Below are 18,054 nucleotides of genomic sequence, written 5' to 3'. Positions count from 1 at the left end.
GACTTCTCATGAGGACTAAATACCTGGCTCAACGTTTAGTAACACCCAGCTGGCAGCACAGCAGCGGTGTAGAATCACAGAAGTGTTAAGGCTGGAAAAACCCTCTAAGATCATGAAATCCAACCATCAGCCCATGCCCACTGGCTGTGTCCATCAGTGCCACACACGCACATTCTTGAGCTCCTGCAAGGGACGGTGACTGCACCACCTTCCTGGACAGCCCATGCCACTCCCTCACAGCTCTTTCTGAGAAGAAATACTCAGCACCCAAGGCACACCACGTTTGCTTTCTAACAGGTGAACGTGGACCCAGTTGGGATGGCAGCTGAACAGTGCCTGAACAGCTGAGAAGGTGTCCTAGCCCACACGCATCTTGTACAGTGCTAATGAAAGCAAACTGACCAATGATCTCTAACTTACCAGGCAATTTTAGAACACTGTTTTGAACATATCCGTGAAATACTTAATACATAAAATACCACAAACGTTGCGTTGAAAGCATTGGCGCTTTCTTTCAACACGAAAAAAAACTACGGGGGGCCGTTCCTGCCCGCGGGCCAATCAAACACCACAGAACCACCGGTGGGGACGGTGATGGGGGAGGCGAGCTGTCACTCAACGTGGGGCGGGATCACCTCAGGGACTGCTGCGCGCGCGCGCGCGCATGCGCTCTTACCGCTTCAGACGTGCGGCCGTTGGCGCGTGCTGTTGCCGCGCAGGGCCGTTGTGCTGCTGTGTGCGGGTTCGTGTCTGTGCTGTAGGTTGGACTCTCCTGCTTTCCCCCATCGGAGAGGAATGAGCGGGCACGCAGAGGTATGGCCGGCCCTCCTCCCTCTCCTCTCCAGCGCCTAAGGCCCTTGTGGCTCTTGCCTTGACCCTTTGAAATTGGTGGAAAAAATTGAAAGGAGCGGTGTCAGGCTCGCGTGTGCAGGAGCTTTGGGAGCAACGTCCCAGCAGAAGCGCTGGGCGTTCAGACCTCTGTCGCTGTCTGTGTATACGAACGTGACGACTGACAACCATGCAGTTCATGCGGCCTGCCCTCCACTGGCATGCTGTGTATGCGTTCAGGTGATGAGGAAGCCACGTGGGTCACAGCACTGTGAAGCAGCAGGTGGTCACCACTCCCCTTTTTACCAGCTGGCCTTTCATATCACAGAATCAGAGAATAGCCTGGGTTGAAAAGGACCACAGTGATCATCTAGTTTCAACCCACCTGCTGTATGCAGGGTTGCCAACCACCAAACCAGGCTGCCCAGAGCCATATCCTGCCTGGCCTTGAATGCCTCCAGGGATGGGGCATCCACAGCCTCCTTGGGCAACCTGTTCCAGTGCATCATCACAATGTGCAGACTGGAAACATAATTTTTACTTCTTATTGAACTTTTTTTTTCTGTTTCATTTGTAGGTTAAAGTGAAAATACCTTTTGGAAACAAACAACTTGATGCTATCTTTAATGTCCCAGAGAAGAAATTAAGATATGGAGTGATTCTTACCCATGGTGCTGGAGGAGATATGAATTTCCCTCAGTTAGTCTCTTTGGCAGCCTACCTTGCATCACAGGGAATTCTGTGCCTGCGGTTTACTTGTAAAGGCCTTAACATTGCTTATAGGACTAAAGCTTACAAAACAGTTGTGGTAAGAAAAGACCAAATTCTGCCAAAGATCCATGGATGTAAAGAGTTTACACATATATTTAAATATATAAATATATTTACATTCTTTCTGATTCTGAGTTTCTTAAGTTACCAGGAGAAATTAGTCAAGTAACAATGAGAAAATGAGAAGTGATAGCTGGTACAGTTAGCTAAATGGAGCAGTGACAATGTGCAAAAAGAGCAGGGACAATTCTCATATGAGCTCAAGGAGAGAAAGACGAGCTTGAGAAAAGTATTTGAAGAGAGCGAAGATGTTCTGTGGGAAAAATGAAAAAAAACTGATTAGGGTGGAAATGGGAGGTAGATATTACAGAAAGGTTTGGTTGAAGAGGAGAGTAAATGAAAATATATGGCTTTAGGAGAGGCTTTTCAGAGGAAGGAAGCTGAGCTGAGTATTCTGGATCTCTGAAGGTTTGGGAATGAGAGAAGAAGACTTCAAGGAGACATATGCAGGAGGATGGATGTGTAGGGAAAAGGAGGAGGGATGTGCAGGAGAATTTGAGGCAAGAGGTTGGGTGTAGTTGAGTGTAGCATATGAAATCCCTAAAATCTAAGTAGTCTTTGATTTCCAAATCAATTTAAATTGTTACATGGCCATGTTCATCTCTTTCTGCTGCTACTACATTATTTAAAATGTTTTTCTATACCTAGATTTTGTTAAAAATGAACAATATTTTGCTGTATTTATATCAGCCTAGAGTCTCTTGTTCTGGAGCGTGGAGGAGGGAGTGGAAATGCTCCCCTGATTATCTAGCTACTTTTGCTAGGGCGTAAGAAGGTAGCGTGGGCACATTGTATCTGGCATCAGACGCTTCCGTTGTAGAACTAAGTTCAATTAAGGAATTAATTTGCATGATGTCATTGTAATTATATTACACGGTTATATGTTACCTTGAAGTTGGACTTTGCTAGCTTTAATGTGGGTCTGTTTTCTATTATTATTTTTGTGTGTGTGTGTGTAAACAAGGTGTTGTTGTTGAGTTTAATGCTGATGTGTAAAGGTAATTAAAGGACCTCTATTAAGATAACATCCAATTAGTTATCACTTGAAAACAGAAAAAATTGTCGCTTAATTTTTTCTGTTCTGACTATCTTAAATGTTTTTTTTTTTTTTGTTGTTGGAAATATGTTAAGCCTCAGGGTTGGATATTTGTATTACCTCATTTTTTTTTTTTTGCATTTTGCTGGACTAAGAGTATGTAGGTAGGTAAGCTGATACACCTAATACTTGAATCACTTAACATTTTGGTAACTTGATGATGTGTCTGAAATTTTGCTGAGAGCTGTTTGAAATCTTTTGCTGAGAGCTAGTGTGAAATTGCTTGTTATATTTTTACTGCAAAATATAATGAGGTGATTTTTATGGGGAAAAAAAAACAAGTAACTTCTAATAACTGTTCCTTGCTTAATCTGCAGTGCTGAAAGTGCTTGCCATTTTTGTGTTTTAGTGTCTGCAAACAAACAAAAATGCTCAACCTCTTAGCTGTCTTAATTTTTACTGTAATATTTCTTTCCTGTCGCATTTTTTTAGGAATACTTAAAGCTTTCTGATGATTATAAGCTTTCAGGTGTCTTCCTTGCAGGTATGGTTTTTGTTATCCGTAATTTTCTTGTATACTGACTGTAATGAAAATGATCTGTAATTCCTCCATTCTTGGAGTCTGTCCTGCTTTGGTAAGAAGTGAAAGAACAGAAGTGGGTGACAGTTTTCAGTTTTCAGGAGGCACTCGGTGTCTAACACAGGCGCAAGCTGAAAAAACTGCCTGGTCAGTATTGCTTAGGCAGAGCAGTTCAGCTAGGAGCATCTTCACAGAGAATTGAATGCTCTGTAATCTTTGTAAATTGACTACAAGTCCACTGATTGCAGTGGGGACACATATGCCAAGGTCATTTAGCAGTCTGGATTTTGGTGTCCTAGAAGCTCTTTAACTGATGCATGAGCCCAGTGGGTGTACAGCTTAGCTTGTCTCACGGCTGGTTTGAACACTGCTTCTTGGATCACAGGTGGGAATATCTAGCCTTATCCTTTTAAAGAATACTTTCACAAGAAAGTGTGATCATCTGGATCTATTCACTGTCCTCATGATACTGGAGATTTCTTAGAAGGATAAGGAAAAATTCAGAAGACTATGTTTTGCAGATAGTTTGGGAGAAAACTTGCTTATCTCTTGTAACTTGCAAGGCTGTTCTCTGATAGAACTCTGAGTTCTCTGATGATCCCCATGGACTTTCCTAATTAAACTTCTTGAAGAATCCTAGTTAACTGGTAAACAGCTGTTTTCCCAAAGCAGATTTTGATGTATAATTCTAGTGGCAGGTAGAATATCAACTACATTGTGTGAAAAAGGGAAATAGATGGGGGTAACTAGGAATAACTTGATACTGGAAACTTAGAATGTTGTCCGACTAAGCGAAACCAAATCTGCCCTGATGCAAGTTAATCCCACTGGAATCAACCACTTCTGACACTCAATTATAGAGCATTGTCAGCTCGTATGCTGCTTCTTTGAGGAGATATTTTGATATCCACTCAGTGTTATTAACTGACCTCATGTTTACAAGTTCATTCTTTATTTTTATTTTTTAATCCTTTTTGCATTTAAGTTGAAATTTGTTGTGTGCATAGACACTTGTTGGACTAGTTTTGGTAATAAGGAGAATAAAACTTTGTTTTGTTCTATGATATTTAAGGCTGTTTGAAAAAAAAATCAGTGGAAGGTAATTGCATTGTTGTTTGAAATTCCAGGGGTCTGTAGCGTAGGACCTCTTTCTCTCCCTCTCCTCCACCAATAGGAAGGGTTGCTGTTCTTCTCAGTATTACAAAGGATCCCTGTCCATTTATCTTTTTTTTTTTTTTTTTTAATTTCTTTTTAAAATGAAATCATACTACAACCAGACAATTGTCTTCAGCAGAAGTATGTTAAATTTATAATTTGTATAGAGTAGATAAGTATACCTAGCATTTTGTACTACCAGTTCACTAAAATACATTCATTTTGATTGGTTTTATAAGTTGTTAATACTGAGAATGCAGATGAGGTGATGGTGAATATACTTTTTTCCTTTATTTTAACATGGGAGAAAGGCCGTTCCATGGGTTCACGAGCTGCTGCCTCTGTGATACATCAGCTTAGCCAGGATGGTAATAATGATGACTTCATTCAGGGTCTGGTTTGCTTATCGTACCCTTTGCATCGACCAAAACTGCAGTCCAAGCTCCGGGATGAAGATTTATTATTTATCAGGTGCCCAGTGCTGTTTGTCTCAGGATCAGCAGATGAGATGTGTGAAAAAGTGAGTATCCTTGTAAATCTCTCCATGACAGCATAGTGTGGAAGAACAGGAATGAATCTGAGTGATGTTTGTAGTGATATCCACAGCTGTAACTTTGATTAGCAATCTTCTCTAAATATACATCTCTGATGGAAGATTTAGGTAGAAAACTTCATCAGATTTTGAGAAACCTGAGCTGATTTCTTTTAACTTTAGCATGTCTGGATCATGCTTGATCATCTGCTTTAGGAAACTTACCGTTTTGTAAATAAATAATTCTGATTTTAATGTTTTGTCCTTTTTTAGTATGATAGATTTTACAAATTAAGCTGCACGTGGAAGGGACAAGTAATTTCCTGTTCTATTTCCACCATTTCAAGTCACTGCAACTGAGTGCTGCTATTGTACTAATCTGCCTTAGTCACATTTTCATGACATTCTTCTAGCAAAGCAGTTCTACCCACATGTCAGCCATTTATGATAGTATTTTTGTTGAGAACAGGCGTGTAGTGATCAGAATGCAGTGTTTTTCTGTCTTGATTTCTTGCAAGGTAAATATCTTTTGTTCTTGAATACTTCAGCTTGAATTCGGGACAGTGTGTAATGTACATGCAAAACCATTTTGTTTTTAAAAGCTGCCTACTATGTTTTGCATAGGCTAAGTGAGGGATGAGTGCATTCTACAATTAATAGCAGCTAATTTTCTAAATTTCTCATTCTTATTTGCCCTGTAGCAATTGTTAGAAAGTGTGGCAAGCAAAATGAAAGCCCCTAAAAAAATCCATTGGATTGATAAGGCAAACCATGGGATGGCAGTTAAAGGCCGAACAGAAGATGATGTCATGGAAGAAATAAATGTACAAGTTTTTTCTTGGCTTAGAGAGAATATTGGACTGGAACACAAATGAATTGCAGTGGTTGAGTAATATCTTCAGTTGGCTTTTCTAAAATGCAACACGTCAGCTGGAGATGTGTTTTTGAAAGCAAATGTTTTCCAAGGACTAAAATGTAAATATTTTTTTATGAATGTAAAAAATATACAAGACAATAAAGAACATTTTAAAGGAAAGATGGAAAATCTATCTGGACAGTACTGTTTTTAGTAACTCCATTTGAAAAGTATTTAATATTTAATGTTCTGCATTACCAAGTAAATATTGTTGGTGCCTTTTATATATTCAAATATTATTTTGATACCAAATCTTTTGATGCCTTTATCAGCTGAATTAATACCTGTGAGCTGAAATGGCTGGTTGGTCCTGAGAAAAGCATCTTGATGCTGTGGTTGTCTCAACCCCATTGCTAAGAGTTCCCCAAAACTCCTCTGGTTGTGCAGCATTGTTATGGCTTTCAGCTTGCTGCTATAGTGTGACTGGCTGTGAACTGTGTGAACTGGCAGTTCTAACCTGGAGGTTCTTACAGGCAGATGAAAGTTAAGCATGTGAATCAGCTATAATAGACTTCTATCACAGAATGCCTCAAGAATGCTGATATCCCAACAATAACATGCAGTAAGATGGTACATATCTGGATGTTTACAGCCGACTTCTAAAGGAACATAAAATAGCCTTACAGGTTTGAAGGTGGCAATGTTACAGAGAAAATAAATCCTCACTTTTGATGGGGAAGTTGTGTTCAAACTTGAGAACTGGATGAATTTAAACTCGACTTTACGTCTGTTAGAACAGAATTTGGAGATGAGGTTGGTATGTTCATAAGTTGAGCTCCTTAATATCTGTGGAAAAACAGCTCCCTTGGCCATTTTCTGTAGGAGGGGTGCTCCAGCCCTCTGATCATCTTCGTGGTCCTCCAGCACTTGCTCCTTGTCCTTATGTTGGGGACCCCAAAGCTGAATCTAAGTATCTATCTCCCATTCACCCCCTTCTATATCCTCTTCCAAGTGAGTCAGGAGAGCATGTTATGGAGACTGTCATTAGACCCTAACATTTTGTCCCTTTGGCTTTACCACGGTTTCTCTCTGCCCTTGCTCCATGTAGGGTCCCTCCCATGGGATGCCATACTTCCCAAACTGATCCTGAGTGGGTTTCCCACAGGCTGCAGCTCTCCAGGCACTGTTCCAACACAGCTCCATAGCATGGGGCCCACCCTGCAGGCGTGGTCTGCGTCAGCATGTGTCCCCACAGATGGCAGCTCCTGCCCCACTGAAGGCTTCTCTCCATGGGCTGCAGTCTGAGGCTGCTCCTGTGGGGACTCTGGTTTATTTTTGCTAGTCAGTACTCCATATTACTACTTTTTTTTTTTACATTGTGGAAGCATCTTTGAAAAATCATGGAACTTAATTTTTGGATCTAATATGCATGTAGTGTTCTAAAGGGCTGTATTTTTCCTTCAGATTAAAAAATACATTACAAACCCCACAATCATTGCCTTTGGGAATATTGCCTCTCTCAGAAGGGACAAAATGGTAGACTGAGAAAGACCACTTTGGATACATACAGTGGGGAGTAGATTTGCAGGTTTCATCTGGACGTTTTCGCAGAACATATTTGTAACTAACCTCACTATACTGAATATTCTGTCTCAGTTTATTGAGAGTATCTACTTGAAAAGTATTTCAGAAGCGTAACAAATGGCTGTTATAAACATGGCTTTTATTTAAAAAAAATATAAAAATTATAGTGTTTTTTTTTTAACAAGGCTCCATCACTATTGCATGATAAAAAGGAAATAGGTGGTGACTGGTTTTCTTCCATACGTAGATCACGACAGAGTAAACTTCATAATATCCACTGAGGTTTTAATTAAATTTTTCCTTCTTTCCTTAAGAAGTGATTTTGAATGTAGGTAAATACTCAAAAAAAAAAAAAACCCACAAAACTTTCTGTCAGAGTTCGTCTTTGGTCTGTAATCAAAAAAGAATAAACATTTTTCAGTTAATTGGAAACTCAAATTTCAATTGCCTAGTCCTGAAAATGCAGTAATAAATGTTTCTAACACATTAACAGCCTGGAAACTGATAGATACTATGTGATATCGAGCAATGATTGTTCCAGTCTGGTTGAATCTGAACTAAATACATTCAACACTGTATATTTAACAATTTATGTGTTGTACCTTTTTTCTGTGGCAAGTGCAAGGAAAAAGGTCATCCTCAGGCTGCTGCACTTTCTCCATGCCATCTCTGATTTTTGGCTCGCTCACTTGCAAACTGGAGTATTCCTAAGTTTTAGAAAGAAAAGTGACATCAATTCATAAACTTACTACATTATATACTCAGTTGTAAATAATGCAACAGCTTGGCTGAATAATTCCACAAAAATTCCAGAGCTCCACAGTTTGTTACTCCATCCACACTGTGACACAGAAAGAGTAAGCAGATACTTAACTGTTGACAGGAACCCCTTTGGGTGCCTCGCTGCAGTTTCAGTATCTTGGTGCTAATGCACAGATATTTTCAGCTGTGGCTCATGGAGTGTGCGTCTGATGTGGAATTCTTTGATCATTGTGAGCAACACATTATTGCAGATTACATCAAGATTTATAGGATCTGATTGCTTCTCTCACATCATGCCAAAGCTTAAGGAGCTTCGTAGGAAACAACTGCAAACAATGTTTATACACCAACTGAAGTTCTTAATTGTTGCTGCGTGCCTTATGGCTTCAAGTACTGCATTGGCCAATTTCCAGCAGCTGTGTTGTGTGAATTCTCTTTCTGGGATTTCTATTTTTGTAGTGGTAGCAGTTAAAAATATACTTACCTGGAAAAGTTTGAAATAGTAGCAAAAGATGTGATCTCCCATGAGATTGTTTCTTGCAAATTCTTGTCCAGATTTTGCAATCTTTTTTGCCTGTCAAAGATAACAAAGGTTTCTCTTTTTTTGTTTTTGTTTTTAAACAATTCTGTAAAAATAGTTCTTTCGGGGCTCTTGCATTGATTCCAGAGTCATGTATAGCGTTGGCGGTTTAGGGTAACTTATCATTGGTATTTATCTAATGTTTAAAAGTCCCTGCTCTGAATTGTCCATGAAATTATAAATGTAAATCTCTTACTGATGAATGGAAAGCATCAGAAATTTATGCATTCTTAACTTCATAAGTAAGGAAGTCTCCAAAATACAGTATAGTTTCCAAACTAAGTGCAGTATTATGTACCTTTAAAAAGTACTTTTGTGCAGTTGATGACACTTATTCTGATGTCGTTTCAGAAGGAAACAATAGGGCTTTTAAAAAAATAAATGCACTTTTACTTCCTTTATTTTGTCAACAAACATTGCTGAGTACTTCTAAACGTGTATTTTACCTCTTCATCATGCTCTTTTGCCCACTGTAGTTTTTCTAGTAGATCGCTCAGGTCACTTTTAAATGGAATGTAGTGTTTCCATGGCTGCAGCTCATTATAAAAATGCTCATAGTAGATGGAGTCTTGCTTTAGCACTACACTGTTTCCTGCTAGTAGGTAAGGCAATCTATATGCTGCCACTGTGCCATCAATATTAATTTGGTATTTGTACTGGAAAAAAAATGACCATATGTTATTAACAGACAAGACTCAAGTAGCTTGGTTAGAGTGTATTAATCTGAGGGCACTGGTATTACTGACTTGCCGAGATTGAGAAAGGTAGGATTGGCTAGGCAAGCACCAGTTTTTAAGTAGCTTTTGTTATTTAGTTTGGAATTCATCACAGTGCAGGGTACACAGAGATGCCCTCTTCATCAGTTAAGTTCTCCAGAATTCTTGGACGCTCATCCTCGGATGTGAGGGTAGATGTGCCACTTCATCCACTGATTTTCCCACTATGTTAGTTATGTTAGTAGTCCTGATCGCTGAATCAGGAAAAAGAAATAAGAAGGAACTTGGAGTTATTAGAACCTTCAGAACCTACAGAACCTTCAGATGTAAATCAAATATAATTATTTGCAATCTTAAGAGCTACACATCAGTTAATCCCAGTGGAGGGATGCCTATTCATGCTTGTCATTGGTGTTGTGCTGAAAAAATAAAATCATTGTATTATAACTAATATTTACAAAGTTATTTGATAATGGGAAACACTGAGAACCTAATTCTACAAAAATGATTAGTGGCTTACCTTAAAAAAATCAAAAAATGAAATGTGCTTGACAATGGGGCCATAAAGGTTCTCATCGTGTTTAAAAAAAAAGAAGTTTGTGAAAGCAGCATCTATAATCTCTGGATATTTTCTACTGAGCTTTACAAGTTCAAGCCTCTCTTTGCGGCTGTCACGTCCTCTCCAGAATGCTGTGGTATTCTTGTCTTCCCATGATGGGCCAGTATTTGCTTGAACTGACATCATATCCAGACTGACTCTGAAGGAGAAATAAATGATTTAATGGTGATGCCTCTGGAATTATTTTACATGTGATTTTAATTTATTTAAGTGCAGTTACTTGAAATAACTTAGGAGTACTAATAGGTAAATACCAAACATTTAAATAAGTCGTAAGTACACCCATACGTGTATTGTATCAGTAATTCTTACAGTGATAAAAAAGGTAAGGAATGTAAAGTTCATAGAATCGTCATAGAATGGCCTGGGTTGAAAAGGACCCCAATGATCATGTAGTTTCAATCCCTCTGCTATGTGCAGTGCTGCCAACCACCAGATCAGGCTGCCCAGAGCCACATCCAGCCTGGCCTTGAATGTCTCCAGGGATGGGGCATCCACAACCTCCTTGGGCAACCTGTTCCAGTGCGTCACCACCCTCTGTGAGAAGAACTTCCTCCTAATATCTAACCTAAACCTCCCCTGTCTCAGTTTAAAACTATTCCCCCTTGTCCTATCACTATCCACCCATGTGTACAGTTGTTCCCCCTCCTGTTCTTATGCTCTCTTCAAGTACCGGAAGGCCACAGTGAGGTCTCCCTGGAGCCTTCTACTCTCCAAGCTAAACAAGCCTATTCCCTCAACCTTTCCTCATAGGAGAGGTGCTCCAGCCTTCTGAACATCTTAGTGGCCCTCCTCTGGACTTGTTTCAAGAGCTTGGCATCTTTCTTTTGCTGGGGGCCTGAGGCCTGGATGCTGTACTCCAGATGGAGTCTCACAAGCAATCACCTCCCTCTCTTCCTGCTGGCCACCAAGTTCACAGCTTTGTCCCAAGATGGTATCCAAGACAACACCAATGACAACACTGTGCGTGGAAAGAAGACCCATCAGCTGCCATGGAAAATGTGGCTAGAAGTGGATATGATTGCCAGACAGATGGGTGAGGAAGGGTAATGCAGTAACTGATAATGGTGACGAGGCAGCCATGATTAGTCCAAAGCAAAGTTTGTATGTGACTAGCTAAATAGAATATAAATAAATTACTTAAAAACCCCGCTGAATTAAAGCACAAAAACTGTGGGGGTTGGAAGTAAGCAAAGGTTAGAAACCCAATCTTAATGCACTGCTGTGATAAAAAGGCTAAAAATGACTAATGAAAATATCTTAGAAGCTAACTTCATAGTGTTCCAAGACAACAACAGGATTGTTGTGATGGCCAGTTACCATCAGTAATCAGAGCAGGAGATAACAGATCACTTCTGGCTACAAAGAACTATAAAAGACACAGTGTTCTAGAAAAATCAGGGAGAAAGAGTCCTGGCCACTGGTCAGCGTGTTCACTGAGGTGAAACAAAGGAAGCAAACAAAGTATCTACCCTTAAAAATGCACTCTAAGTGCTGTCCACAGTGACTTGAACACATCTAGACAAATGGTTATTTTTGAAATAAAAGTGTAATAATAACATTTTTTGAGTAAAAGAGAATGGTTTCATCCATGTAATTTATATGTTATATAATGCACAAATTGATTAATGCTAAGGTAACTGACTACATAGCTACTGCCTAACTACAGTGTGCCAATGTCTCAATGAATAAATAAAACAGTTAATTTACTGAAAAGATCTTTCTGGAAGATCATTCACTATGAGCTTTGTGAACAACTTAAAAGATTTCTTACCGTCCCATAGTCTCCAAAACCGAATCTGTTAAGTCATATGTTGGCATGACAATGTCTTTTGATTCACTTGACCCACACCATGAGAATATAGGGTGCAGGTTCTGTGGGGGTTTCTTTTTCTCCAGAGGCCAATCCCCCAAGTTAACAAAAAACTCCACATCTGGCATTTTCACCTAGACAAAAGTAAAGGAGGTACAAATTCTCAAAATACACATACACATGTAAAAATAGAATTAACACCTACTGCTCGCTCCCCACCACATATAAATATCTCAAAGCATTTCTCCTCAAAAAATACCCATGTTCTTCAATGCACAGTGGCTGGTTACAGTCTAACATTTCAAAATTCTTCTTTGACTAGAATAAGTTTCATTAATTTTCTTATTAAATTTACAGAGAAATTAATTGTGTGTTGAATATAAAAACCCTTGAAATGATTGATATTTTTCTCTAATGACTTAGCAGAGACATCCAGAAATTCTAAAGACAAAGACCCAGAACAATACTTCTTGTCTTCAGTACACATCCTGACAGAAAAGGTTTTGCATGCCTTCATTTCAAACGGGGTTGGCTATACTTTCTAATCCTCAGCTCTTAACTTCATTAGTACAGTGCCATCTAATGGTTATAACGGCCATAGAAAAGCGATGCGTTACATTTCATCTACATCATAGAGTCATTGAATCTTTCATCAACTGACACCCCCAAGTCCTTCTCTTCAGAGCAGCAATGGCTGCTCTCAAGCCATTCTCCTCCCAACTTGTATCTGCACTTGGGATTGCCCTGACTCAAATGCACAACCTTGCACTTGGCCTTGTTGAACTTTATGAGGTTGGTATGGGCCCATCTTTCAAACCTGTTCAGGTCCCTCTGGATAGCATCCCTTCCCTCTAGAGTGTCAACTGCACCACTCAGCTTGGTGTCATCTGCAAAACTGCTGAGGGTGCACTCAATCCCACTGTCCATGTTGCCTACAAAGATGTTCAGTAGCACCGGTCCCAGCACCGATCCCTGAGGAATGGTCAGTGACAGAACCATTCAACAGGCTAAATCTTTAGCACAATAGATTTACTGCCTTTCAGTGGCACTAATAGAATACTAGTTCTGAGCATATAGAAAAAATTACATTTCTTTCATTTATTTAGTCTGCTAATGTGTATATTTGTCATAAAAGAAAATTACACAACTTGAAAGAAACATACTTGATTTTTGGATGATAAGCCCAAGTTGTTCCATACCAATTGTCTTATCTTTCAAGATGCTTTTGAAAATGTTTATTACTTCTGAATATACTTGTAATGATTAATTTTAGGTGAACAACTCTATTTCAGTAGCTCCTGTCTATTTCTTTCCCTTTAAAGACAAGTGCTTTGTCTTTTTACAGTCAAAAATAATAGATACTGCTCAACTCTGATATCTTGACATTGCTGTTGCTACCCACATTTCTGTGTGCTGAAACTTCAGCTCTACCATATTTTGTTAGTATGTACTTAATTTTTTTTTTTTTCCAGATATTTCCTAGAAAAGAGTCTGTGCAGTGCTTTTTGCTTGAGTTTCTCCACATGCCACTAATGGGATTTTAGTGCTTTCCAACTTAAAGGAAAATTAATCTGATCTTTCCATTATCAACAAAATAAGAGCTTTTTAAGGGAAACAGCAACAAATTATATTGAAGTATATTTGTTGAGCAAAAGTCTAATAAACTAGAACATACAGAATAAAGGACTATATCAATATACTCACTTTTCTTGTCAAAGAAAGAAGTATAGCATCCATGAAAATTCTGAAGCCAACATGTTCCCCATACGTCTTTATATAAACCTGAAAATAACCCAAATATTTTACTGATCTGATGTTTTCAACATCAGAGAATGTCTGACACAACTTATAGCTCTTTTAGTAACTTAGTTAACTAGTCAGACTGTACAGTTGATAGATTTATTAATCAGCTGGGACACTTTACAAATCTCTCTCTAATTCACGATGGGAAAGGAGTGGGGTGGAATGTTTTTCTTGTTTTTGTAGACATTTTAGATCTGTCTCATGGAAACAGAAACTAGTTGCTGGTTTCAATTGTATTCTATTGTTTTCACATCCATAACAAACTACTGAAGTAAGTAGAGTTTTATTACAGAGAATTGTAGCTCCGATCTCAGTTGAGCTAGGTGGTATTTCTTCATCTCAGAGTTATGCACAATGTAGTCCACTGATGGATGATCATGACACTCCACGTTAATTACAGAGAACAGACAACGGAACTACTGTTTAAGAGACTTAAAGTTCTGTTCCCACTACTCATACTGATTGCTCAGAAAATAATCTGCCTTCACTGTGCTTCAATTGCTTTAGTTGTAACATGGACAAAAAGCATTTTGCAAAGCAGAACATATATTAATAACTTATATACAAACTGCAAGGACAGAAGAGCCATCAAAGTAAGTTTCTTAAAGAACAGATAACAAGAGGCCTTTCAGCTGGAAACAGCCAAAATGCCTGATTGCATCACTTGCCACCAAATCCTCACAAGTACCTCAGATCAACCCATACTGTACCTCATTGTCTTTGATGGTGTAATGACACAAGCTCTGTCTTTGTCCAAACCTCTGTGGGATTTCTACTGCAATCTTATCTGGATCAACAACAGGAAAATTTGCTAGGTCTCTTTGAATCTGTGGAAAGACCTGGGGACAGTTCATCTCTTCCAGCCATACACTGCTCTCTTCCTGAGGACAGTCACAGTTTTCATGGTAAACCGGTCCTGTTAGGAACACATTTAACAGGTTTTTTTCAGTAAGTCACAGTATAAAGCCACTGAGATCAGAAAAGAGAGTCAGGCACTGGGTGCTAGTACTTTAGGGCCAAATCTTCAGCAACTCTAAATAGACATGGGTTGTTGGCTTTTTTTTTTTTTTTTTTTTTTTTTTTCCTACTACAATGGAGTCATGCCTATCTACATCAGCCTCTATATGAACCCCCCACATATACTTGCTTGGAATTAGATTCACAGCATTTGTTCCTTTTTACTATAGTGAATAGTACACATAGGACACTTACAAATAGTCTATAATTCCAATAGGATTTGATAGTCCTCAACATTTCCAGAGAAGTGCTGAGGCCCTGCACAATTCTATGTCCTTGAAAACACTCGAGGAGATAGTTTCTGAGAAAAAGCCACAATATGAAATCTAAGCAGTATGCTGCTTCTTACCTTTTAAAATATATGGAGACTTTGCAACGTGTTTATCTTTGGTTTTGACTTCTATCTTCAGGCTTTTGTAGCTTGCATACATCCTATATCTCACAATGAAGGAACCATCTTTCCTGTCCAAAACTTGAACACCAACCCGAGTGAACTGTTCATCAGGAGCAGTGATCTTCACCTGGAATGCATTTTCACCTGGTGATGAAGTGAACCTACCAAGAAAATAAGCAAGAGCTTAAATAAGAAGCAAACACACAACAGTTTTCTTATTTTTCTCCATTATTTTTAAAGTTGACGGGTTTCCAGTGACTTCACTGAGCACTAGTAAGTCTTTATCAGCACATCCTAATGTTTGCAAAGCAGGCATGATTTTCCTGAAGATAATTTTTGTCAGGTTACCTCAAATGAGTCATGCTTTTTAGAAACAACAGGTATCAAAACATTTCCACTCAGATAGTCATGAACATATCTTGAAAACTACTTGGTGCTCTACATACTGAACAGTGTTGGAAATACTGGTCTTTGCTTTGAATACTTGGGAACAGAGTACCTTTAAAAATCCAGTGGAGAGTGGAGCTCTTGGTTAGTAATAGTTCAAATGTAAAATAAGAAGGTAGAAAGCACAGAAATAAATGGATCTTGGTGGATATAATAATATATATATATAATATATATATCAGAACAAGTTTCATTTTACCAGCTTAGCAGTACTGGTTTTGTTGGTTTTTTTTTGTTTTTTTTTTTTTTTTTCCCCATACAACTAATTCCAGTTTATTCCTTTTCCAGATATTACTTAGAGAAGTAAAGAATGAAGTTAAACATCTAACAAAATTTGCAATCCTTCATCTTTATGGAAGGTTGTGAGGGGAAGAAAGGGATATTCACAAATGCTGGTATTTTGGTAAGGAAAAAAATACTGTAGCAGGACCACATCATTCAAGTATGTACTTGTCCAGACCTACAAGAGAGCTGCCAGTTCAATTGGAAATATTTGCTGTCCAAGATAAGTTGAATTGACAGCTGCCAGGCTTGTGAGGTCAGGACTTATCTCCTGCTGGAAGCTGCAGAAGAGGTATGGAGAACCTTGTCACATCCCAATACTGGGCTGAGATGTGGCTGAGGCATCTCTCTAGACCTAGGGATTGAGAAGTCTTGGAGCAATCACTATGGAATCAGAGTAATGTGGAGTCCATTCCTGTAAGGATACCTGGATAAAGCCACGCAGCCCTGCTTAGGAAGAAAATGAGAAGGTACACCAATGAAATGGAAAGCCACATGTTTCTTCTGAACACTAAGTTTACCTATTTAATTCCTGTGAATCATAGAATTGTTCGAGTTGGAGGGAGTCTTAAAGTCCATTTAGTCCAACTCGCTTGCAATGCACAGGGATACCTTCAGCTTGATCAGGTTGCTCAGAGCCCTGTCCAGCCTGACCTTCAATGTCTCCCAGGACAGAGCATCCACCACCATGAAGTCACCTAATGATCTACAGCATACACCCTAAATGACTCTACTGATCTGGAGCCACTCTGTGTGAGAGAAACAGTCATATATATCACAGTGGGATGGGCAGGACGCTCACATAGCTAAATTGTAAATTAAACACCCCAGTTACTGCTGTGTTTGATAAAGCTGATTAAATCGTAAACTGTTGCCTGGACCAAGGATACACTGTTTAGCATTTTAGGTTTTTTCATCTCATCCCATTGCTAGTATACATGCAAACACATCAGAAGCTGCTTAGCTTGGGGAAGGTCACACCGCCACACGCCTGGTGTGGGGAGGTAAACGCTGGAAGAGGGCAAACAGAAAAACCCAGTTTTTCCCTCCTCGTAATTTATTTCATTATCTTGACCGGCAGCGGGAAGGCGGACGACTCCTCCGAGGTAACAAAGTAACTTTTCGACCCATCTCTCTCGCTTTTCCTCCCATCAGCGAAGAGCAAAGTCTGCGGGGAACAACAGCCGCACTTACCTCCGCCCCTCGGTGTCCACGGCCTGCAGGTAGAAGTAGCGCGCGGGTAGCACGGCCTCGGCTCGCAGCCCGGGCCCCCATACGGCGCTGCGCTCGGCGCTCAGCCGGCCCCCGCCGCCCACGGCAGCGCCCAGCGCGAGGACCCCCAGCGCCACGCACCACCGCCAAATGCTACACATTTACAGGTCTACCCCCGACCGAGCCGCACCGCCGAGGAGCCGGGGGAGCGCAGCGACGAGGGGAAGCAGCCGGGAAGGCCGGGACCCTCGTCCTTCCCTCACCGCCGCACCGGGGAGTTCCGCATGGGGGCGGGGAGGGAGCGGGACGCGCGGCTCCTGGTCCCCGCGCGAGTGGCTGCGAGAGCGGCCGGCCGGCTCTGCTCAGCGCAGCATCCCGCAGTGAGCGAAGGAGAGAGGGAGGGGGGCGGACTCCCGCCTCCTCCGGCGGCCACCCGAGCCGCGGGCGGGCAGCACTTCCCTGAGCGGCGCTGCTGGGAGATGTAGTCCTGCGGGGCGGCGGCGGACCGAGCCGGGGTAACCCGAAGGTCCCGCAGACCCACAGCGCCCCGAGCGGCTGAGCAGCTCTGCCGTGTCCCCAAAGGTCGTCTCAGCGGAACGAGCCGGCTTTGTCTCTGCTTTTTGCGGTAGGTTCTCGGCATGACATATCGAAGTCGCCCAGAGTTTGTGCTGGCTATCTGGCTGCGGTGTGAGAAGTGAAAAAGTTTAGCGTCCTATAACCGGGCACAGCTAAGGACCGTATGGTTATGGAGTCACAGATTCGCACAGGATTGTAGGGATTGGAGGCCACTCTGGAGATCATTGAATCTGACTTAACCTGGGCAATGAAGACTGAGCAACAGAGGAAAAAGTCGAAATTTCTCCAAATGGATGAGCTGGTGGATCAGACAAGCATTGGTAAGATGGTAGTGCAAAGGTGTAAGCACTGCTAAGGCACCAGGCACTGTGTATGTCCACTGTGTATAAGGACAGCTGTGCCAGAGAAAGTCACAGAGTCATAGAACGGCA

The 18,054-nt window shown here is 40.7% G+C and overlaps 2 protein-coding genes across 3 annotated transcripts; one reads left to right on the top strand and one right to left on the bottom strand.

The window, feature by feature from the left end:
* Positions 1–660: 660 nt before the first annotated feature.
* On the top strand, positions 661–7,770 carry TEX30 (testis expressed 30). The gene is made up of 5 exons (XM_048929489.1): positions 661–813; positions 1,406–1,636; positions 3,188–3,239; positions 4,742–4,950; positions 5,664–7,770. Exons 1-5 carry the CDS (start codon positions 796–798, stop codon positions 5,835–5,837), a joined length of 684 nt encoding a protein of 227 aa, XP_048785446.1. The 5' UTR covers positions 661–795; the 3' UTR covers positions 5,838–7,770.
* Positions 7,681–17,476, bottom strand: POGLUT2 (protein O-glucosyltransferase 2). 2 transcript variants are annotated; one of them, XM_048929364.1, is made up of 10 exons: positions 17,030–17,474; positions 15,062–15,267; positions 14,406–14,611; positions 13,597–13,674; positions 11,854–12,026; positions 9,981–10,218; positions 9,191–9,400; positions 8,649–8,738; positions 8,005–8,109; positions 7,681–7,792 (listed from the first exon to the last, which is right to left on the bottom strand). In XM_048929364.1, exons 1-10 carry the CDS (start codon positions 17,206–17,208, stop codon positions 7,775–7,777), a joined length of 1,503 nt encoding a protein of 500 aa, XP_048785321.1. In that variant the 5' UTR covers positions 17,209–17,474; the 3' UTR covers positions 7,681–7,774. The 2 variants fall into 2 exon arrangements, with proteins under 2 accessions (XP_048785321.1, XP_048785330.1); XM_048929373.1 differs by lacking the exon at positions 9,191–9,400 and having other exon boundaries at positions 17,030–17,476.
* Positions 17,477–18,054: the final 578 nt, after the last annotated feature.

The sequence above is a fragment of the Lagopus muta genome, chromosome 1, assembly GCF_023343835.1.
Source record: "Lagopus muta isolate bLagMut1 chromosome 1, bLagMut1 primary, whole genome shotgun sequence".
Lineage (NCBI taxonomy): Eukaryota > Metazoa > Chordata > Aves > Galliformes > Phasianidae > Lagopus > Lagopus muta.
This window is presented reverse-complemented; position numbering and strand designations above follow the sequence as displayed.